The 24,258-nt window shown below is 42.6% G+C and overlaps 1 protein-coding gene across 8 annotated transcripts in view; it reads left to right on the forward strand.

Annotated features, from left to right (window-relative positions):
* FRMD1 (FERM domain containing 1) overlaps positions 1 to 21,535 on the forward strand; it is a 34,905-nt gene extending 13,370 nt beyond the window's left edge. For 4 of the 8 annotated variants that reach the window (XM_085219822.1, XM_085219823.1, XM_085219825.1 and 1 more), the window contains exons 3-14: positions 205 to 295; positions 7,879 to 7,967; positions 9,009 to 9,085; positions 10,672 to 10,858; positions 13,154 to 13,309; positions 15,466 to 15,531; positions 15,739 to 15,807; positions 15,994 to 16,168; positions 16,920 to 17,255; positions 17,382 to 17,510; positions 18,236 to 18,315; positions 20,242 to 21,535. In XM_085219822.1, coding sequence (XP_085075948.1) covers positions 205 to 295; positions 7,879 to 7,967; positions 9,009 to 9,085; positions 10,672 to 10,858; positions 13,154 to 13,309; positions 15,466 to 15,531; positions 15,739 to 15,807; positions 15,994 to 16,168; positions 16,920 to 17,255; positions 17,382 to 17,510; positions 18,236 to 18,315; positions 20,242 to 20,529 — 1,743 coding nt within the window. In that variant the 3' untranslated portion in view covers positions 20,530 to 21,535. Of the gene's footprint in view, positions 1 to 204; positions 296 to 7,878; positions 7,968 to 9,008; positions 9,086 to 10,671; positions 10,859 to 13,153; positions 13,310 to 15,465; positions 15,532 to 15,738; positions 15,808 to 15,993; positions 16,169 to 16,919; positions 17,256 to 17,381; positions 17,511 to 18,235; positions 18,316 to 20,106 lie in introns of all 8 variants that reach the window. The other 4 variants (XM_085219827.1, XM_085219829.1, XM_085219828.1 and 1 more) reach the window with 4 other exon arrangements.
* Positions 21,536 to 24,258: the final 2,723 nt, after the last annotated feature.

The raw sequence follows: 24,258 nt of genomic DNA on the forward strand, positions 1-24,258 counted from the left end.
CTGAGCTGAGCCACTTTGCAGTGTGAAGGTACAAAAGGAATGCCTTGATAATTTTTCTATGATGATAATAATGAAAACAAATCTTGTTCTTTGAGAGTTCTTCAGCTTTGATAACCAAAAACATGTTGGCCAGTGTAAGGAAGGAGAACTGGCCCATTCAGGTGTGTGGGCCATCTGTAATGTTGGACTGGTTGTTTCTTTCAGGTCAAAGCCACAGGACAGGAGCTCTTCCAGCAAGTTTGTGATTTAGTGAAGATTAAAGAGCCTCACTTCTTTGGCCTCAGCATTGTTAAAAGTAAGCAAACTCAATGCAAAGAACAAATGACTTGGCAAACTTCCACAGACCTGCTTGTGTGTATTTACAGTGTGTGCATATATACACACTGGCCATGCCTGTGGAGAATTCAATTGTAATAAGGTCACAAAGTATGTAGATTATGCACAGGCTTCTTAGAGCTCTCTTGATCTTTGGTATGTGGGCAGACAAATTGGGAGAAGGGGGCCCTTTTCTTCTCTTTCTTTGTTCTTATGTTCTACCTCTTTGTGGAATTTTCTTTCTCCCCTATAGCTAACTTGCTAGCCAACATATTTGTTACTGTATGAGTTCAGAACTGTCAGTAGTTGGACAAGAGATGAATTTTAAAAGGAATTTGGGGCTGGAAATGTTATTTATGTTCTGAAGTCACATGCAAGGAATGCAGAATAATGGGGAGAGGAAACTTACATGGTTTGAGGGGACTGAATACATGAGGAGTAGGAAAATTGTGTTTTGAAATATCATCTGGGAAATATAAAATGTCTTAGTACATGAATTGAAGTCCAGTCTGCTTATTCTTTATCTTGGTGTTGACCAGGTGACAGTGTAAGATGATGCCTTAAAAAGGAGCAAACCGATAGGAGATATTACATTTCTAGGATAGTGTGCATCAACACCTCCCAGCCTCTTCGAAAACAGTAATGAATCTGTTGACTTCTCCCTCTAAAATTTTTCTCAAGTGTTTCACTATTTACTGCAGTATCTCTGGATGTTATCAGTGAAATGAGAATAACTTTATGAATCCTAAGTGAGGTTTATTTTGCCTGCTTATGAGTATGTGGGAGAAAGTTGTTTAAGTTTTCTCATCTCATTTTCCTTTCTGTTCTTTCTCTAAAAACTTTTTCATTTTTCTGAGCATAGCATTGAAGCTAAGATGGGAGAAGCTGTTTATCTCCCTAACGTTTGGAGAGTCTCCAGGAGTTTCCATCGACATAACTAAACAGTAGCTGACAAACATCTATCTGGATTTAAACCAGCACAGTTCTTTATTTCCATTCCAGTGAGGAAGACCTGAATACTCCAATTCAACTAGGTTGAGCAGTGCTACTTAAAACTCAAAAGTATATTGCCTATAGCTTTAAACATAAACAATCTTCACTTGCTTCACGAAAATGCTCATCCTTTTTAGATAAGCTAATTCTTTGCAGTGCTCTTAGAAAAATGACAAGTAGCTGAATGGGACCTCTCCTTTTGTTCTGTTTTCCTCACTGTTCTTCACTCTTGCTGTAGCTCAGTTTCTAAAGCTGCTTGGATGAAGGCTGGCTGTGTGCTCACCTTGGCACCTCCTCCACCCTGGCAAGTATCGAGATTTTGGACGAGGAAGAGAATCTTTTTTGTTACTTTGCTTAAGAAATTGTCTGGATTTTGGGTGCCAGACAACAGGAGGGAGGGAAGCATCAGGAGTCATTTCCTTAGCATGAATGGCCACAGCCACCAGGAAAGCTGTAGCTCACTCTTGAGACCCGGGACAAATTTGGCCTTGTGTGCTGCTGTGCTCTTCTGTTACCTGCCTTCAGTCCTTACGTGGGGCTGTAGCAAAATAAGTCTTTCATTTTCTGTTCCCAGACTTAATTTCCACCTCCTTACCTGTCCTGGCCAACAAATAAATCTCTTGCTGTCGGTGGTAACTAAGATCTTGCTTCTATTGCAGATGTAGTGCTCTCCATCTTTGGGCTTTGGGAAGTAACTTTTGAGTCACCCTTGGTCAGTTTTCCAGGGAGTTTTGGTTTCATCTCCAGAAAGGGAAGTAGCCTGTCTTGGTTGTGGGAGGCCTGGGTAAGTTTTGCATTGTCCAGGGTTGTCATGTGAGTAAAGTCCGATGCCTTTGCCAGGATTCAGTGTGTTTACTGCAGTTAGTGTGTGGAAGGTTTGGTGCTGGTCTAGGTGGACTGGGTATCCAAAAACTAGAGAGGAAGCCTTTGCATTTTGTAGCAAAGCATGTTCCCCTTCTACATCACATTTTCACCTCCTGGTGCTGCAGCTCTAAAATGCCATCATTAAGAAACAGCCACCCTGTTCCAATAAGGACATATTTCACAGATTTGGTGTGTATTTATTTTTGACAATCTGATACTGCCACATGCAGAACAAGATATTCTAATCCACCTGCATCCATTACCTTGCTGTTAATTTGCCAACAAAACCCTGACTGTCAGCGGGGGCAAGAAAATGAAAATTATGGCATTTCTGCAGAACTGTAACCAATCACACTTGGTGGATTATCTGGATTAGGAGCCCATTTGACCTGCAGACATTGAACAGATATGGTAATGCTCAGTTGGTCTCATAGTAAGTATGTGTGTGAGGGGGAGAAGTTGGGCTCCTTAATCATAAACAGAAGTTTAATCCCCGTGTGTGGCAAAAATGAAAACAGCACCACTAAGCACTGTGCAAACAATAATTGCTGTGAGATCTAAGCTCTAGGTCTTGGAGCATGTCTTCCAGTGTTCCTTGCTTAAAGGATAAGAGAATTTGGGGCTCTCCTTAATTTCCAACTGTTAGAAATCCTGAGGACAAGCTTCAGGATTTAAGGCAACAGTAATGATGAGAGGACAGGATTTTTCACTGCTGTTGCTCTTTTGCCTTTTTTTTTTTCCCCTTCAATATTGAAAGCACTTCGGACAACTATAAAGGGGAAGAAAGACCTTTGCATTTGTAGGAAGAATTTTATCCCTTTGAAAATTATATTCAGGAAAGTATGTTAATGCAAAGCAACACCACCATGGAGCTTGGGATATGTTGTTCTTCAAGTTTTGTCACGGGTCATCAAGCAGACTATACCTTGTGTTCAGCTACTCCTTACGTGCATTTTTTTCTTGTAATTTGTTCTCTGATGACCCTGCAGTCCTTACAGGTTCATGCTGGCTCCATAGGTTTCAGCAGCTGGGTCTTACATAGCAGCTCCTCATGCAGGGTCAGTCTTATCTGGTGCCCTGCAAGAGTTTTCCCTACTGTTATCAGAATGTGTATGCAGCTTCACAGTTCAATCTTCTAAAGCAAAACTGTTTGTCAGCAGACAAAGAGCAGCCAGGTCTCCTTTGTTGTTGTAACCCGAATCCTCGCAATCCTAAGTCTTGGGCTTCTCCTAGGATCAAACCTTGCTCGACTTAAGCAGATAGAAGCCTTTGACTGGGAAGAAGCAAGTGTTTAGCTCTTGGACCCTGCCACTGTGTCTACTGGTGTGCTCATACCAGTTTGTCAGGTTGGCTTTCTTACAAAACCAAATCCCTCTGCTTCAGCTCCCTTGCCTCGAGGGTCATCCTTCAATTATTACAGCTCTGGCTGCTTACTTTGACAGACCCAGGGAAGAATAGCTCCTAGTCCTCCTTACTTGTGTGCTTAGCAGGGAGCTTGGTGGTTAACTCTGTCAGGACTTCTGTGTCTACAGGTAACTCTTCTGCAGCTATGTATCCTTCACAACTCTAGTTCTTAGGCAGAAGAGTCTACAGCATTGTACATTGTATTATGTAGGTATCTGTTATACCAAACTGTCTCTTAAGAAGGCAGGTGATAACAGAATTTTTCCAAAATACCCTCAGGTGATTTCTACACCCTGGTCCTTCCCTGCTACCCTCTGCTTCTACCGCTTTTCCTTCAGATATCTGCAGGGATAGTTGTATTCCATTTGCGAGTTGCTCCCATATCCTAAACAAAGGAGATACAGTTCACTGTAACGGCTTCAGTACCTCAATCAAGAGTTGCTTACAAAGCAGGGAAAACATGCGCAGAAACATGCCGTCTAGGCAAACTTGCAGGTAGTCAGGACTTCAGAAATTTATATAATGCTTTCTGGAAGTACTTGCATGGTCTTTACTCAGGACAGCATTCTTTGGCCTACACCTGTTGTCAGTTTTTCCACTTCACCACCTGTGCGCCATCCAGTAAGGTGCTCTCCTGTCTGATGACTGCAAACAGTATGTTTTCTCCTGGATGAGGAATGCTGGGAATGGTTCTGCAGCTCTTCTGGTGCAAAAGAATCCTCTGCCAAAAGTCCGGAGAGTTTTGCCTGGGCATGCTTTGTTGCTAGCTTTAAGATGCTAACACAAAATACCTGCAGTACTATGTGCTCATTTTCAGTAATGACTGCGCCATTATCTCAGCAGTTCCTGACAGCCAAACTATTCTGTGCTTCTTAATGTTGCCTCCTTTTATTTTCCTGTCCATCTCTGCTAAGGGAGCTGTCACCCCTTTGCTGTTTTCCCAGCCTCTGTTACAACCTTTCCTTTCTGCTCTTTGCATGCGTGTACTTAACAGCTAAAGCTGAAAACAAGGTTATCCTGATCCAAGTTCTACTAATCAACAAGGGATTGAGAAGGTTTCTTCCTGTTGGCTTGAAAGATAACACCAGGTGCATCCAGATGTTCTGTGGAGTTGATTGCAGCAGATGCCATACAGACATTGATGTTCCCAGGCCACCACCACTTGGAAGCCAGGGGAACTCACAAAAGGAGCGTGTGGCCCTCTTCAAAAAACAAACAAAAACTGCTTGTGTTTGGGGAGTTTAAACAGGTTATATGAGATCTGTAGCACGTTTGTTGTGAGGTCTCTGCTTTGCTTTTTCTTTCTTTCTCTCTGTCTTTCTCTATTTTTCTTTGTCTTTCAACTTTCCTGACTGTCTCTCCTAATACCAGCTCTCCCTGCCATTCCTCTGTTCTGCTCCTGGCCTCTTTTCTGTTGACTCTCAAGAGAGCAGTGGTGTTGCAGTGAGGCTTCTTGCAGCATCTGGGTGAAATTTAAGTGCTATATCCAAGGACAACTGTGTTTTCCCTTCTTTTAAAGCAGAAAATGCCTGCTATGGGGAAATTTGGCTTTGCGCTAATTCATATTTTATTTCAATCCTAATCTCCTGGACTGTCTAAATAGTTACAATACTAAAATATACTTGACTGAACCAAGGGACTTAGCAGGACATTCTTGTCTGCCAAGTGGGTCTCAGCTCTCCCTCTTTGTATGATTAGTAAATGATCTGCCTTTGGCATTTCTCAGTGCTCTCAGCCCAAAATGGGCACATGAGGAGAACAGGTTATTGGCATTCACCGTTACTTAGTTATACTGCAAGGAACACAGCCTTCCCCTAAAAACAAAAATCAAAATGGGGAGGCACTAGTAAACGTGAAGTAAAGGCTTTTAGAGTAACAGTGAATCACAGTTCATTTGACTGTACATTACAGTCAGAATTGTCCACTCCTATTTTTCAAGTAGTGTGAATAATGCATGTTGTACATCCACATAACTCATTAGAATTGTCATTTTATTCTGGTTGGCCCATATTTTTTGCTTGCAACAGTTCAAGTCCTATATTTGCTGAAATACATTAAATGTGCTAAGCTAATTTTGCAGTCAGCGCACTTGAATGTTTGCATTTCTGGTGACTATTAATTTGAAGTGAGATTGTTAAAGCACAGATTTTTCCTTTAATTTGAGGGTGCTTGAAAGCTGTAGCTGAGGGAAAGATGTAAGATGCGCTGCTGTAAACTCATTGACTGAACAGAAGCTTTTAAGGGAAGCTAGTGTGATATATTTTCAAGCTCACCACCAATATTGAGAGAATGATGGATGCAGTGTCAGTGACTGGTAGTGGATATTTGCGTGTTGGCATGCATGCATGCTTCGAAGCCAGCTTTTTTGGTTGTTGCCATTCATGTGAGGCCAGCAAACCAAGGACACCTCGTACATGCTGATTATCTAGCCCTGGTTGGATCCACGGGTCAGACAACCTCTTCCCTGGAAAGGTGACCATCTGTGCATTTCTGTATGATACCTTACAGCACTGCTGTGAGGCACCGCAATGCCACGTCCTCATTTCTTTTAGAGAGAAGCTTGTTTTCAAGCCAGAAACAGTTTCAGCATCAGACAGAGATCTCTTAAGTTTCACCACTAATCCAGTTTAAGGAAAAAGCCCACAGTCCATGTAGTGCTGGGGAGGGAAATGCCTCTTTGTTTTTGTAGAGGGAGGCTTACACCACAGGTTGACATTCCAGCAATATTAACTTCATTAAAGCAGGAATGCAGTGCAGCATTCTTGCAGGGAGGGAGGAGCAGGAGGATGCTGAGTTGAGGAGGAGCAGGACCACCAGGGAGAGTTTAGGGTATCTTCCTCCTTCAGCCTGGTCTCTTCTTGGGGTTTGCGTGTAAACCGTACTAGTGACCTGAAGTTCTCATGCTTAGTGTCTGGATCCTCCTGGGGTTCTGTCTCTAATCTAATTAATAAGACATATAAGCAGGGACTATGGGGTATGGGTAACAAATAGCTGTACTGTGGTGAAGCTGGCTAGGACTTCCGGCAGTCTTTTCAAGGCAGTGTTACTTGATCTTTATGGACTTAGAAGCATGGGTGGTTTGGGCCAACAGGCCTCTCCCAGCTGCCCTGTCACCCGTGCTCCACAGATGGCTGTGGAGTAGCTCATTGCTCTTTGAATACCTGCTATAATGCCAGCCTGTGTCACTTCTCCGTCAGCAGTATTGATGGTAGTGCAGGTTTTCATTTGGCTGTAAACTTCTATTGGAAACAGTTCACCTCTTTTCTTCCTCCTTTTTTGTTTGACATCAGAAAGAAAAAGCCGAAGTCTGGAAGTCTGGGTGGGTCTTTGGGTCAGAGGAGTGGTTGTGAAGCTTTTTCTTCCATTTTTTTCCCTCAACTTTCATGTTTCTTATGAACAAAGCCTTCAATTTGAGACTTATGTCACTTGTAGTAACACTTTTCTGGGCAAGAATGTGGAGTAGATTGACTAATCAGGTGAATGTGCTCAGCTGGCGTTGCCACTGAAGGACTCGTCACATCTCTTTTTGTGAGACTTGAGAAGGCTTAAGAAAAAATTCATTGGCTGAGTTATTTGTATTTGATAATTGGTAAGTAGCCCTACAAAAGCTTTGAAAGCAGCACAAAGCTCTTTCAAGATGATGCGCTGCTCAGACTGGCTCTTGTTCTTGCTCCCTCTCACCCAGATGGAGAACAAACTTCAGTTCTTCGAAGTAGGTCAGGTTTTCCTTCCTTTGATCCATCTTTTAGCTCTATGAAAGAGGTTAGGTCTGAGCAGGAGACACCAAACTTTCTGAAGAGAACGTTTGGATTTGATCCTCCTCACCATTCTACAGGATCCCGTTCATATGTAGAAGATTAAACCTGTCAAATACCTGACCTTGTCTACTTGTTTATATCATTCTGGACCATGATGTAACATGACAGAAAAGTGGAAGTTTGGATAGGACTTACGTGTTTAATAAAATTACCCCATTACTCTGATAGCACGGTCATCTTGGTAAGGTGATATTTTCTTTCTGTAAGTGACTCTGTGACTCATAAAGGAAGGATTCAGCATTTGTGACAGTTTAGGAAATTCCAGCTCAGCATCTGAGGCATACCCAAGCTTCCTTCATACTGTCGGAAGCGCCACGTGCATTGAGTCCCGCTGCCCTTTCTTTTCCCTGCCTCTGTTTATTCCCTGGTCAGCTTTTGTTTTCAAGTGTATTGGTTGGAAACAACCGGTAGAGTCATCTTAGTACTTCATGAACAAGAATTTCTACTTCTTTAACATTAAATGCTTTTCTGTCTTGCCTTCCAGATAATGAATATGTTTTCATAGACCTGGAGCAGAAGCTTAGCAAATACTTCTCAAAGGAATGGAAGAAAGAAACCAGCAAAGTAAGACAGGTGTTTAATTTTGGAGAATACTGTTCTGGAAAGCCTGGTCCTGTTGATTAAAATAGGGGACTATGGATGAGTTCCAGTTTAAAAAAAAAAAAAAAAAAGGAAACATTTGATGACCAGAAAGTTGCTGTTAGCATTGGATGTGAATGGAATGCCATCTACAGTGAGATGAATCTGACCAGCAAAGATTTTGAGCTCCCCATGTGAAAAAAATTACCTGTATAAACATTAGAAGCAAGTGCCAAAGAAGGAAAGATGAGAGAATGAGCTAATAAGACAAGATGTTCCTTTCCTCCTCCTCCTGTTTAAACAAGACTGTAAGTCTGAAAGGAAAGCTGTAGTAAAAACAACAGATGTCTTGCTGGCTTTCTTCTAACAGACATCTCAAATGTGAAGCAGACATCGATGTCTCCCTTTGGTCTGTGGCTGTAGGGAGCGGTGAATAACTAACCATTAGCCCTGCCAAACAAGAGGCAAGGAGTTAATATCAGGCTGGTGCACCTCAGCCTCAGGCAGTACAGCCTGGCTGAGCAGCTCCTGCAGCAGTGCGTGTGTCCCTGCTGTATGATGTGGCATGGAGCAGATAAATGGTTAATTCTAGGTGTGTGCTGGAAAGACTGCAGCGCTGCAAGCATGGCATGCTGCCTGCTGCGTGCCTGGTGCGTTGGGGAAGGTTTTGTTAAACTTGCTGTGTTCAGCACTAATGCGTACAGGTGCTGCCAGGTGCTGAGCTAGGTAACTTTGTGCCAGGCCGGGCATCCCCAAATTGTGCTGTGGCTATTTTACCAAGCTCATCCTCTCTCAGCCAAATTCTTTTACTCTCCATAGGGTATTTTGCCATTCTGCCCGTCTAAATTTTTTATTATGCCTCATCTGTGTGAGCCTTGGTGATGGTCAAATCCTCCCCAAAATTGCTGAAGAGCTAAATTTGGCAAATGGAAAGCAGTATGGGGTGCAAGCTTGAGGAGAAAGGAACGTTAAAAGGTGGTAAGAGAAATTTTGGATGATGAATATTATTTAACATGACTTCTGTCTCCGCTCTAGGGAACAGAGAAATTCATCCCTCCTTTTGTTGCATTCTTTAGAGTACAATACTATGTAGAAAATGGAAGGGTTATAAGGTAAGTTCTTTTCTGTGCTAGTAATTGTGTTTTGTGTTTCTTTATTAGCAATTTTTCAAAAAATCGTCTTGTGGAGGTTTTTCTCTTGATGTCTTTTTTTTTTTGTTTTTTTAAAAAAGAACTCAGCCGATTTCCTCACGCAACCATGAATATTTTCCTGGTCTCTCACTTCTTATCCCTAGGCTCCTAGGAAGATGGTGACTGCTTTCCCATCTGTGTTTAGAGAGCAGGTTGAATTACAACAGTATTGAAATATGTTTAACAGTCTTTTGCTTGCATCTTTTGGTTGTATGAAAGGCATCAGATGAATATACCAAAACCAGCTATTTAGATTCCAAAGTGCATGCTAATAATTTTAGTTCAGGTTTTTGTATCTGTGCAGTGCTCTGTGCAGTGTACTCCTGGAAATGGACTTTCATAAATAGACAAAAGAAATGACTTCATAAGTTAGAGAGTTTTGCATTTGAGTGCGATCCATTCACGTGGAATATGGGCTGCCCTCAAAACACAGCCACCCTCTCTGCATGGTACAGAACAAAGGATGAGGTAGTTGGAAATGAACAACTGACAGAGTTGATTTGCATCAGCACTGCTGGCGTGGCTGTGACCCCAGGGCAAGCCAAGAGCTGGGATCATTCCAGTAGATTAAAATCTTTACTTAATTTTTGGCATTTGTTCTCATCTTGAACAAAGACTTTTTTTTTCTTCTGCCCTCATCACCACCCCGGTTCTCCTTTTTTGGATGCAGGAGAGTCTTTCTTCTAGAGTCTGTTTGGCTGTTAGGTGTTCTTTGTTTAGTTTTACTAAACTAGAGGGATTCAATAGCGCTTTCCCACCCTGTGTATGCATCCCTTAGCATCACAAGCTAATTTCTCTTGTACTAGTCATTTAATTGGAGGAGTTTGTAGAACAGTGCAGAGGTACTTATACACACACGCTTTTACATACAGATTGTAGTGTCCAGCACTTTATACATACATGTCAGCAGCATGCTTCCCTTGAGCTCTTACAAAGTGTGTATACATTATCAGTGGTCCACATGCCTTATCAGACTATCCCTGTTTAGCAGTCTGAGGAAGAAGACGAAAACAAGCCCAGGGCTCTTGCATCTTTTGATCTACCTTGCAGGGAATTAGCTGTTCAAAAGCACCTTGAGCCTAAGGCAAAGTGAAATGAAAAAGCAATGCCAGGTTTAGAGGGGAAAGGAGGACAGGTGTGCAAGAAACAGGACTGGAATTCAAGGAAGTTGATTCTCCTGACTGCTATAGGCTTTCCAGAGTAACAGAAATGCTTGATGTTGTCAGTCTCCAAACAGGTGTGATACGATTTTTCTTTCATCTACCCTCTGCCCTACCTTCTTAGATCTCATGCTCCTAAAGACAGAGGCTATTCTTTCCCATGTTTATACAATACTTGTGAGAGAAGACCTTCATCTTGGCTTGGGGTTTCCTGCATGCACTTAACTGTATCATGGTGGTATCACACACACATCAGGGAGCCCTTTTCTCACAAGGAAGATGCGTTTGAGAGGCCCTATATGAGCCTGACATTTCTTCCTCACACAAACCTGCCTTTGTGTCTTCCAGTGATAAAGTGGCAAGGCAGCTCTACTACTGCCATCTCAAAGAGCAAGTACTTATGTCTCGGTGCAACCACAAAGAAGAAATCTACTTCCTGCTGGCTGCCTACAGTTTACAGGCGGACTTGGGAAACTACAGGGAAGAGGTCCATACTGGGAAATATTTTGAACCTCAAGCATATTTCCCACAATGGGTAAGTTTGAGGGAATCTTTCTCTCAGTACTGTGCATGCAGCAGGAGCCATGTTACGCTGGTACCTAATTGCAGCCATACAGCTTCCCCAGCTTACACCATGATGATCAGGCAGAGTGACAGTGTCACCCTCAATTTCCCTCAGGAGTTAATTGCCCTCTGTGTCTCTGCTGGCTGTAGGTGACAGTTCCTCTTGGGCTATGGGAGGTGGGCAGTTGTACTCTTCCTTAGTGAGGGAATGTGTTGGTGTCAAATGAATGACTCCAGCAGCGTGCCTTTTTTTCAAGTCTTCCATGGCTTTGAGACTAGTGTGCCTCCAATATTATGTCAGAATAATCCGCACAAGCAAAGCCCTGCAGAAAACTACAGGGCCACAATGCCATGTGTAGCGTGCCCTTCTGTCCTGGCTCTGTAATCTTACCTTTGAGATGTACAGACCCAGACCCTAGGGATAGTACTGCTGTGCATTGCCTCTGGTGCCTACTTTGTTGTTTATTTGAGTCTGAATTGCAGTAAGAGAAAAGGGAAGGGCCTGGAAATGGTTTTACGTTGATTGCTAAGCATGTGTACCTTGGCTTGTGCCCTACAAGATTTACTAACAGCTTAAAAGACCCAGAGTTGGTTTAATTGTTGAGCGAAGGCAAATGAGTTGAGAATGAAAGATTTGAAAAAAAAGATCTGTCAGAGTTGATGTCCTGCACAAAGTTCTGCTCTCGTGATGAAATGGTCATGCAAGCTTTTGTCAAAATAGAAAAAGAAGTTAGCTTTGTTGTGGACACCTCTGTTGTTGGTATCTGCACAAGCAGGATATTTCCCAGGACTTGCACATACCCACCTCTGCAATTTGATTTAGATTTGTTCCCTGCTTCAGGGAGAAGATTTGGAGGAGGGATTGTGGGAGGGAGGCAAGGTAGTAGAATGTCCTTTATGCATGAGTCCCAGCCTGCCTTGGTGTGCTCTTCTCAACAGCAGGCCTTCATCTTGCAGCAGGGCACCTGGCACAGGGCAGCTGACAAAAGGCTGGAAAAATTGAGTCTGGTGCACCCAGTTTATGGGGCATTTAAGTCTTATCACAGACTGTTTTTCATTCGGCAAACATTGCAAAGGCCAAGTCAAAGCCTGGCTCACCTACAGCTGGCTACAGCCCCAAGCAAGTATGTGGGTGATTTATCATTACAAAGAGCAAAATCTGGCAGTCATGGGGACGCTTCTCTCCCTTCCCCTGGGCTGCTATGGGGAGGTACTCCTCCAGTGTGTTCTCTTCAACACGTGCTGGAGATCACTGTGGAAGATCATTTGGTCGATAGCTGCCTTAGCTCTCCTACTGTTGAGAAAAGGCAGATGCCCCTGGGGTAAGCAGCCCAGCTTTGAACTGTTGGAGCTGGTACTTCTTTCTGCTGACACTGCACAGCTGATGGCATCAGTGTTGTTCATTGTGGAGCCCAGTCTTCCTCATGGTAGGATGACTGATCTGACATGGCATGCAAAGAGAGAGAAGAGGTGTTAGTAAACAAGGGGCTTAATTTAAAATGGAAATGGGAATTGAGTGATGGGGTCTGATTGTTTGAGGAACAGACAGCTGGCTTCTGAAATATGTTCACAGGTAACTGGTGGGGTCTGATTTTAAATGCCATGAGTAGCAAGGGATTTTGTGTCCTGCTTTCCATGGAGAGAGCATGTGTCCAAGCACAAGAACTGGGCACTCGCAGGGCAAGAATAAAAGGTCCAGTGCACATTTCTCTACTGCTTAGCAAAGCTGTGTGCCTGAAGACCACTCGTGACACAAAATAGCTTGAGATAGTGTTATCCTCCCCTTTGAGGATGGAAATGCTAAATAAGCCTAATGTGTAGTTTCTGGTCCTTAAAAAAAAATAATGGATTAACAACAACCAAAAAAAGCATACCCCACCCCACCCTGACCATAAAGCATTTCTGCAGTGTTTGGAGATGTTACTACTGATTATGTTGGCATGCAGAGCTGTATTTGTTATCTGCCCATAAGCATTTAGGGAAAGCAGTTAGGAAAACTGATTCCAACACTTAAGAATGAAAAGGGCTGACACAAGCTCTGTAGTCTCAGTCTTTTATGATTTTGCCATCTCGGACCTGTTTGGAGACATCAGTATCATCTGGGCTGCTTTAAATGCTTATCCTCCAGGAGGATGAGGTAAACATGAACAAACTTCTTGAGACAATGTATGAACCTTCTCCTCCTCCAGTCTTGGCTTTCCTGTTGATCACAGCTGCTTCTCGTGGGCTTCACTGAAGAATTGCTGACTTGTTTGTTTTCCTTCAGATAATTGCGAAAAGGGGGAGTGATTACATCTTGAAACATGCCCCAGAGATGCATCGAGAACAGCAAGGCTTGAGTGCAAAGGAAGCTGTGCTGAAGTTCATTAAGGAGTCCTGCTTGTTGGAAGATGTGCCTGTCCACTTCTACAGGCTGCAAAAGGTTAAACAAAGAGCTTATTTCAAATATCTCTCCCCTCTTTAATTGGGTGCACTGTTTCATTTTTTTACTTTCTGTCTAATTGAGGGACTGCTGCCTCTGATTTGGGAAGGCCAAACAAATTTCCAGGCTCCGAGGCCATTCCCACAAACAAACAATGTATTTAGAACCTTATTTTGTTCCTCATCCGAGAAACTGGCCACAGGAACAGCGAAGCTTAATTTTTGCTTAGTCTCTTCCTGTCAGTGGACAAAGTCAGTGCCCAAGAAGTCACTGAGAAATTTGTTTTGTTGCAGTCCATTGAAATTATAACAGTCAGCTTTCATGCAAATGCCATGTAATAACTGGAGGTGACACTGAATCATCCCAGCTTTCTTACCTTACTCCAACTCTGTTGGAGTGTCTGATATTTTTTCAGTTCTCTGTAACTCTTGGATTTCTTTACTGTTGCTTGTTCCTAAGTTTTTGTGTTTCTACCCAAGCCTGCTTGAACAGGATTTGCTTCATTTTGATACGCTAAGACTGTAGGTCTAGAAATAGGACTGAATTTTGTATTCCTCCTCAGTGAGTGAGACCTGGTCATGCAATTAGGAATTGCAGGGACTTCTTTTTTCAAATGGAGTTACTCATAATTAAACTTCTTAGCTGTTTGTACTCAGAATTCTGTCTGGAAAATGCAGAAACACAAAGAGCTTCTTATTTTCTGCAGGAGGTAAATTCCAGTTTGATCTCTAATCCAGAGGCCATGATGCTCCTGACTGAACACACAAGGGTGCTGGGTGAAGGTGTTGGTGTACCAGCTACCCTGGGATTTCAGAAGCAGTCACTTCTGTCTTACCCTCTCCTTGTGGCTGCTATGGAGTTGGAGACTCTGAAAGAAAGGCAGTGCTGAGCCCCATATCCCAACTCTAGACCAACAGTGATTTATTAAAGCTCTTTGTCTTTAGGAGGCAGAAAGATTTCTTACTGACTTTAAACTGGATTTCTGATTTTGCTGGGCATGCGTAGTAGCAGAGGGGTAGAGGGTGAGGTAAATGTGTTGGTGTGAGGTTTTTATCTTGACAAGCCAGGCAAGGAAGTCTTGGTATAGTTTGAGCTCTGTGACACCAGAAATTTTTGCCCAATAGTTTTATTCCTCCCCTTCCTCCAAGTAAGAAAAATAGGTGTTCCTATTTAAATCTGCCATGCCAGGAGAGAGACTGAGTTAACTGCTTCTGGATAATTTTTTTTTTGTTTTGGTCCTTAAGCAAAGAAGCAAAGAAATCGCCTAATTACCAAGAAAGCATCTGTATGAAAGTACGGCATGTGGAAAAACAAGGCAGTTTTCCAGCTCAGACTTAAACACCTAAAAGCATCTGCTGTTGAGATAAAAAGGTTGAGAGAGAAAGTCCCTGTAACTTTGGGCAATAATTAGTTCCCTCCTGGCAAATGTATGCCTGAAGTCTGGTAAGTCCCAAGGTGGGAACATCTGTGTAGTGACAAAGAGAGGGGACTGGTGTCACTTCTGGTTTGGGCTCTCTGTCACCTGGAGAGTGTGATCTGTGCATAGAATCACAGAGAATCATAGAGTCATTAGGGTTGGATAAGATCTCTGAGATCATGTAGTCCAACTGTCCAGTTACCACCAATATTGCCCACTAAACCTTGTCCCTAGGACTACATTTACCCTTTCCTTAAACCTTCCTTCCTAACCCTTTCCTGGCATGGTGACTCCATTGCTCCCCTGGGCAGCCTGTTCCAATACCTAACTACTCTTTCTGAGAAGAAATACTTCCTAATATCCAGTCTGAAATGTTCATGCGTACAGTAGACACAGAGTATGGTAGTAAGAGAGTCTTTTATCAATTGCTTTTGAGAACAGAAATTGTGCATGCTCTCAAATCACTTAAGCTGTAGGATTCCCTCTCCAGAGCAGTTTAGGGTATCTGCTGCTATTGAAAAGCTGGAAGCCTCAGCACGAGGGGATTTGTAGGTGTTTCTGATCTCAGAATTTTTCAGGGATCAACAAGACAAGGTGTTTTTTAGAAACAATAAAAAGCAAATGAGCTGATGGCATCTGCCTGTTGAGCAGTCCTGCTACCTCTCTTGCAGTAGGTGCCAGAACAAGAGCATGGTCTTTGTAGATTAACCTTTGACTCCAGACTCTTCTGTTCTTTCAGGATAAGAAGGAGGATCGCCCAACGGTTATCCTGGGCCTGACCCTTAGAGGAATGCACATCTATCAGGTAACAGACTGCCATGAAAGACTTCTGGTGTAGCATTAACTCTGTCCAGCTCCCCTGTCCTCCCCCCACCCCAGCTCCTCTGCCTCCCCTGTGAGCGCCAGGCTCCGCATATCTCGCGTTCTTGCTTGTTTGCAAATTCTTTGCACATCACTGACTCCACCCAGTACCTGCCAGTCCCTGTGTGACTGAGAGTTTGATGTGTTGCAGGAGGTGAACCATGTTCGTCAGCTCCTCTATGACTTTCCCTGGTCACACATCGGGAAGCTAGCATTTTTGGTGAGTATGACAGAACAGCGTCCATCTGGCAGTGGGCTGTCAGCCTGGGACCTGGCAAAGCCATTGTCTTGCCCAACTTGCCATATCAAGTCTCCTTACTCATACACACAAAGCTGTAATTACCTCAGCCATGTGGCTGAAAACATGTTCTTGCCCACTTCACTGACATCTCTGCTCTTTATGCAGGGGAAAAAATTTGAGATCCAGCCTGATGGTTTGCCCTCTGCACGGAAACTGGTTTACTACACAGGCTGTCCCTTCAGGTCACGGCATCTGCTGCAGCTCCTCAGCAACAGCCATCGGCTCTTTCTAAATATCCAGCCAGTGTTGAAGCAAATCCAAAAGCTGGAGGAGGCTGAAGGTACGTGAGAAAAGAGCAGGTGGCTTTGGTAAGGCAAGAGTACAGTATGTTAGACTCTGCTGTTGCTTCACAGTGGCTGCTCCCTGTCTAATTAATGGTGTTTCTATTTTATTGGGTAGACAGTGAGGAAGTAGACATGTTGGATTTGTTTCAAGTCCGTTAGTGGAAAGTGTTTATGGTCTCTGCCTTGCTAGACTCTGATCAGAAAGCACAAGTGTGAGAACAGCAAAGGGAGAATGTCTTTGTTTTAAGAAAGAAGTCCTTGCTCTGTGGAAGCCTTCAAGGCCAGACTGGATGTGGCTGTGGGCAACTTGATCTAATGAAAAGTGTCACTGCCCATGGCAGAGAATTGGAAGTAGATGGTCTTTAAGAGGTTCCTTCCAACCTGGACTATTCTTTGATTCTATGATACTGTTTCTCAAAACAGTCACCAGTGTGCTCTGTTTTAAAGACTGAGCACTTAGGTTAGGTAAGCAATTCCTGCTTTTTCACATTTTCTTCATTCTGGAAGCCAGTATTTTCTGTATCATAACTGCCTCTAGTTGCCTGCCCTAACTCAGGAGGTGCTGGTTTTATTGTAAGTATGACTATAATTCGGCTGGGCATCCCACTGTATGTTGAGCAAGCAAAATACAAAGCTGTTTGTGCCTTTATTTGTTCAGTAGCTGCAGTAATTGTTGTCTCACCATCAGGTTGTGCCCATCTCAGAACTTACTGATATTTTTGCCACCTTTCTTTCTGTCTGCCTTAGAGAAGAAGCGCTACCGGGAATCCTATATCAGTGACACTCTGGACATGGACCTGGACCCATGTGATAAGAACTCACGTGGCAGTGGGAGCAGTGGAGGCAGCAGGAGAGATAATCGTCTCTCGCGCCAGTCCACGGGGAGTCATGGCAGCTCTCACACATCAGGCATCGAGGCCGACTCAAGGCACCGTGTGTCAGTAGAAATGTCAGTGGATGAGCCCTTTGGTATTGACCGGGTGCACAGGAAAGAGAAATCCTGCAGCTCAACCATCAGCTACGGTAGCTCTGGCATTGACAGTGGCAGCAAAGGAAGGGCTGAAGATGACTCTCAGGATGATGGTAAAGAATTTGGAGATGTGGAATGACTTCTAAGCCTGCTTCTGCTTTCTGCAGCAGAATAGGGAGAAAATGTGAAGCAGCTTGGAGCAGAAGTTAACACTTCTCCTGCTACTCTTTTCCTCCTAGATCTTGAGCTGGCAGTAGATGAGCCAGAGGAGGTGCCTGTAGATGAGCCTTTAGAGGGAGAACAGTTAGAGGAGGCCACTGTGGGAGAATCTGTTGAATCTCTTCCTCTAGATGCTGCTAGCTGCCAAGGTGAGATGGCTTTCTGCTACTGCACAGTGCTTTTCTTTAGGCTGTAGCATCTGGAAGACGTTTGAGAAGCCAAATGTAATCTGATAGATCTAGGAAAGCTGTGTCTTCCCCCATATGAAGTACCAGCGCTAATTACTTTCCTACTGCAACTGTATTTGAAGTCAGCTCCTCTAGAGATTGAAGGCCAGCAGTGCAGCGTTGCTCTCCTCTGTGCTCCTCAAGATCTCCCCTTTCCAAATTTAACAAGTTACTGTATTTTTATTCCATTAATAACAAAAAGATAACTGATGTAAACCTTTTGTAGTGAAGGAATTCATTTTAAAAGATTGTATAACACAAGACAATCAAGGGGTTCAAGAATAGATTAGTGGGCTAGTCACAGGAATTAATGTAAGCCACAAAACTTTACCTGCTACAGGAGAAGGATAGACAGTAGGTTAATGCAGGAGCTGTCTGGCTTTAAGACATTTAGCCTTCATAGCAAAGCAAGGCTGGTGAACATGGGACATGGTGAAAAGCTATTTCCTTGTGAGTTTTTAAACATTAAGGGCAAAAAAGATGTTCTTGTGAGCAAAACTCACAGAGCACTGAGGGTGCTTAGTGATGTATGCTTATATTTATTGGGCAGCACTGTTTAAATGTGGCCTGTGAGAACAATTTCCACTTTCTTCAGTCAATAAAAATCAAACCTGTAATGCTTCTTATTTCCTCCTTTTCCTTTGCAGTTATAAATCAAGAATCGCTGCCTGTGGTGCAAGTTACACTAATAAAAATGAGAGGTCAAAGTGTGGAGTCCCTTCAGCAGGTGGGTGTGTGGCACGAAAAGGTGTGTGTGGGCCTTGAATCAAAGTCTAGGGTAATGAACACAGCTGTAAATCAGGTGAAATTGATGTCTATATTTGACTGATTTAAATGGTGTAACCAAAAACAGCTGTTGGATGGCAGTTACTGTCATGAATAGGATGAGAGCAGTGTTTGAGTCCAGAAAAGTATAGAGAGGTTTGGAATAACTAGCATGAGAATCTTGCAAGTCAGCCATTATCTGCTGTAGGCTTCTGGACAGGAAATGAAAAAAAAAAAAAAAAACCACTTGCAAATTTTCAGTGTAATGTTAGAGCCAAGACCATCCATGCAGATTGGATGTGGGTTGCAAACTTGATCATCTTCCTCCTCCTGAAGTCAGGAGGAGCTCAAATCAGAGCGAAACCAGATGTTTAAGCTCTAATTTGTGTGATTATCATTTGTGTGATTATAGTATATGTGTGCTAAAGACTTTGTTGTCAACATTTTCTTTTCATCAAATTCTTGAGAAAAGGCAACTATATATGGTAAAATATGTTGTATTAGAAGTTGCACTATGGAAAAAGCAAAAACCTTAAGATGTCTTTGTAAGGCCAAGCAATACTTCTTTTTGAAGCATAGCTGTATTTTACTTAAAAAAAAAAAAAAAAAAAAAAAAAAAAGGGAAGAAGGCTCTGCCTTTTCTTTCTGGGTTCATATTAGCCTTTTATCTACTAAAAGAATTTTAAAAATCTGTTCTTCCTTTTCCCTTTTACTCTCTGCTTCTTTCTGATCTATGACTCCAGTCACTTAAGATTTATTTTCTTTTTCATGCTTTTAACTATACCCAGTCAGAAGTGATAAGGAATTTTCACTTATCAGGGAAGTACTCTGTTAAGTGCTATAGGAGATTAAGATAAAATCTTAGTTATTTTTCCAAAGCTGAATGCTACAGTACAAATAATAATGAGCTTACTTCTATATTTGTGTTGAATGACTTAAGAGCAAGGGAAGGAACATGTATCTTATTTAAGTACCATTTTTACATTAATGCTTTTACCAACACACACTTGTGATGCTAATTGATTGGGAGGCATCTGTTTTATAAGAGTTCATAAGGACTGTTTAAGCAATTGAAGATGCATCTCATCCTCCTGACTGCTACTTTTACATATCAAATTCTGGGTTTCTTTAGTGTGTGGTTATTTCTGAGAGAGTTTTTTTATTTCCATCCAGTAGGTGAGAGAAGTGCTACTGGGAGGCACTTTTTTCTGTGTTAGTAACAGAAGTGTCTTCGTTTAAAATTAAGTATTTAACTTAGCATTCATAAGCTGGTTTTAAAGATAGAGCAAGAAAAATCATGTGGAAAAGTTGGAAATGTCTTAGATGATTGGTATTTCCTCCATAGAGGCCACATCACTACTGCTCAGTTTGACAGCTGTTTCTGGAAGTTACTGCTATTTTGTTGCTTCTGTTTTCATTTCTGAAAAACATTATGTAGAAGAAAGTACACATTGCATTTAGTGAATTTTGGATGCCATAATCCCTTAGTTTGCATGATTGCTTTCTGAATTTCCTTTCGGCTCATGAGACTTTCGTTAATTCCATCTTGGTGCATTCAAGCAGTAAGAATAATTTTTCAATGTATATATTGGCCAGGCTAACTGCACGGTTGTATTAAGAAGTGTCAGATTGTTCAGATACTAATACCTGGCCAGTTTTTTGTCCGATGTACTGGAGACTGAGGACACAGTGCAAAGAGATCAGGATCTGATGCAATGTGGCAAGGCAGCTGAATGTTCTTTTAATTTCTTAGTGCTTCACAGCTTCATCAGAAGGCTGGTGGGACTCTTTGAAGGAATGGAAGAACAATTTGGAAAATCTGAAGCATGCATCCTTGAGCAGTCTGAGCTAATCATTTTTATTCATGTCCATCTCACTGAACTGGCAGGTCAAGTCACCCAAGGGCAGGAGCTGCACAGACCAGCACAGCCAGAGTTTGGATGACATTCGCCTCTACAAACACCGGCATCCACCACTAAGTGCCACGCTGTCGTCGGACACGTCCCACAGCTACACGTTTGGCTGCAGCCTGGAAGATAAACTGGCTGTCTATGGCTGTGTTTATTCCACAGCAGACTGCAAAACCAAGTCTGCCCTTTATGGGAAGCGATCCATGAACTGCCTCTCCTTGGATCTTCTGGGAGAGGACCAGCTGCCAGAGGAGTTTGTGGTGTAAGGAGATTGGAGCTCTTCCATACCCAGGGAAACAGCTCATTGTGGAAATATATACCTCATTAACACATGTGATGTCACTGGTTCTTGCAGGAGATTGAGCAGCTTTGTTACTCAACTCCTTAATCAGTAATGGCATCGCTTCTGCAGACCTGTCTACAGGGCAAATCAACTGGAGTGTAGCACTTACTGTTGGCATTGAAGTATCTGTTGAGCAGAAAGTGGAAGTGGCCTGCACCATTAGCAGTGACCAAAAAAACCCCACAAAACAGTAGGCCAAAATCGATACTTAACTGACGAAACAAACGTGTATAAATGATTTATCAAAAATAAATATAAAAGGTCCACGTCAGTTTTGTTTACTGCCTTTCTCTTCTGGTCTATATGTTGATGCTAGTATGCAAATAGTTGGGTTGTTTAGAACTTGTGCTGCTGCAACACTGCCAACAGCTGTCAGGCCTGAGCATATTTGGAGTTCTGTGTATGGTAAATATGATTGGTAAATGAATAATTATATCCTTGAGGGAGATTAGGGGGAAAAGATGGGACAAATGATCTGGCCACTTCTGAGCATACAGAGGACAACTTAAGAGCAGTAAATAACTGGTTCTTGAAGTCAGGAGTTGTGACTGGAGAATTTCACAAGGCAAGATGGGCCCCTATATTGAATCATACTTTTATGTTGTTCTTTATTTTTAATACATTTGTTCCTTAGAATTTTTTACCCTGCTTTAGAGGCAACTATAGACTGAAGAAAGTTGCTTTGAATGGATTGAAGTCCCCAGTGCTGGATAGGTCATGTGAGTGAGTGATGCTGTAGGGCCTGTGATAATGGAAGCATGGTGGGGTGGAACCAAGGGTACATGTTTAGTGATCTTCAGTCCCGTGGAGCTGGCATGCTGGCATTTACCAGAAAAGTAGTTACAGCTATGCTGTTTGACTAAGGCATTGTCTGGTGTGGGAATCACCTGGCTACCTTTTTGCATCCAAATAAATGTATATTTGTTTGATTTTCTTCTCTGTCTTCCCCCACTGTTTAGTACCTCTTCTCCATTGATTCCCAGTGTTTAGGAAGCTTGTACTTAGAGCCAGGCCACGCGTAACCTGTGCCCAGCTTTTTACAACCTTGCAGGCGAAAACTAATTACTTTTTATGGCAAAATTCAGAACCAGAATGATGCTATTGTGCTGATTTAGGAAGTGAGTGTTGTACAGTGTTAATCAATCAAAAGGAAGATGGCTGCAGTCAGGAAAGGAAAGTCAAAACACGAGGAGAGTTCAGGCTGCTTTCACAGTGAACTTGCTGGCTTGGCGAGTGTATTACATTCCTGCAAACTGTTAAAATAGCAAATCCATGAAATCTTTAATCTCGCTGTTTCTGTGTAAGTGTATGTGGTGCAGAGATGTAACATCAGGCCATGAGATGTGTCTGAAGTGACATCAGTGGCTGTACATTCTCATAGATGAATCCAGCACAAACTCTTAACTATGTTTGCTGAATGAGTGATGGACACAAGCTCTCTGTAACCACAACTTGGCTGACTGTGCCCTCTTCCATCACACTACTTTCTTCCTGTAATGAGCAATTCTAGTCTGTATGTTCACCATAGCCTTTTTTTCCATCTTGCTAAGCAAAGCCAAAATGCTTTGTACCTGAGTACTTGAGGTATATTTATTATATTCAAAAGGTCCTTTCACTATTTAGATGAGTTTATCTGGCTGCCTTCCCTGATACCTGGGGCCTGTCTGGCCTTAAGCCGTAGGAGATGGGCACCCCAAAAGTCCAGAAGGAGCAGGCAGCCTTGCTCCTGCACCTACCACAGAGCTGGAGGGACAGCTCTTCCAATGAGAAAGGTGGAGAGGTCTAAAGTGATGGCTCTTCCACGCATACTGATATACAACAGCTCATAGTTCTGGAAGTGCTTATCTGGGAAAAAGTTCAAAATTCAAAAGATATCATTGTTTGGTGTCACGTATGTGTGCCATGTGCTCACATCCATGCACGTGTCTCAAAGATGATGGCAGTGGTAGCTGCCTCAACCTTACAAGCTTACTGAAGCATATACTACCATTAAGCAGCTTGGTATCTTCTTGGTATTTTTCAGTACTAGTGAAATGCTACAGTCCAGGCATTGCTGATTCACAAAATGTACCAGTGCCTGACAGCAGTGCAATTGGCTCTTTAATGAGTATTTTTTGCCTTGTGTGTACATGTTCCTTGTATTTATTCACAGCTGGTGGGGAAGGCAAGCTCTCCAAGTCTGACCATCATTCAGTGGTCTATACAACTCCCTCCAGTATTGTAAGTTAAATATATGTGTGAAGGGGAGTCTGGACTTTTTTTTTTTTTCTTTTTTAATGTGTAGTCTGAGAATGAACTAATTAATATCTTACAAGCACTGTGAATATCTGTTATGCAAGTTTTTGTATTCATATGGAAAAAAATGTTCCTGGTAGTAATAGATCTTTTTTGTCTTTGTATTAAGAATGTCTTTTATTATTTTGGTTTGATTGGTTTGGTAGAGGGTAACATGTAAGCATTTATCAGCGGATGTTAGGAACTGGCTGCCAATATTTGTATATATTTGTAATATACTCATGGTATAATCACTTTATTTTAATGGTAAAAGTGTCTCCTTTCCATGAAAGGAATCTTTTGTTCAAAATAAAATATAAGTAATTATATGTATACCTGCAATAAAGTATGGACAGAAAAAAAGTCATTGTGTAATTTTATTTCCCCTTCTAGATGCACGTCAGCGCCATCTTCCATTTGAGCTGGTTAGGTTGTGGAAGCAAATTTGCTGCTAGATTTTAACCCATGTGAGCTCAGCTTTATCTGGAAAACCATTAACACTGCAGGCGCTATAATAATTCCTTTTCTTCCCTGCCAGTCCCAGCAGCAGGATGCCAAAGGGGCCGCTCACATGCTGGTGACCCAGCCCAGCCAGCTGGAGTCAGCAGGAGCAGTAATGGGAGCTGAATGTAAGTAACCAGACAAAAGACATATTAAGCTGCTCGTGGTGGTTAGTTGTGAAAACAGAGTGTGTGGACAACTCCCAGGGGTGTAGAGAGATCCTGTCAGCAAGCCCTGGGGCTGCTTCTGAGGACAGCACACAGGGATGTGCTGCTGAAGAGCTCTCTGCCCTAAGTCACCTAACCTGCTGGCCTGGTATCTGGCATGGAGAGAGGGAAGTTATGCTTTTCTTGGGACATAAAAATCTCTGAAGGAATGTAATAGCATAGCTTCACATTTCTTTTCAAAGGAGCTTGCTGGCTGCAGTTCTGTGTAAATCCTTTTTTCTGCTCCTTTTCTCTGGTTATGTTAAGGGCCACTAATGCTAGTGTTCAAAGAAATCCTAAAAAAAAAGAAGAAAAAAAAACCCCAAGCAACAAACTCAAACTTATTTTTTAATGTATTTTGATACTATAGTATTACCACTATGCTTATAATTTTTCCTCCTGGTGCTTCACTCTTCGATCCAGCACCTGCTGAGCATCTGCTTCTTACATTCTCAAGGAGCAGAGGCTCATACAGCTTTGGGTGGGGGATGCAGGAGGAGAGTGGTCAGGCACTGGAACAGGCTGCCCAGGGAGGTGGTGGAGTTGCTGTACTGGAAGTGTTCAAGAAATGTTTAGATGTGGTACTGAGGGACGTGGTTTAGTGGGAAATATTGGTGATAGGTGGGTGGTTGGACTGGATGGTCTTAGAAGTCTTTTCCAGCCATGGCGAT

The sequence above is a fragment of the Meleagris gallopavo genome, chromosome 2 (assembly GCF_905368555.1).
Source record: "Meleagris gallopavo chromosome 2, MGAL_WU_HG_1.1, whole genome shotgun sequence".
Lineage (NCBI taxonomy): Eukaryota > Metazoa > Chordata > Aves > Galliformes > Phasianidae > Meleagris > Meleagris gallopavo.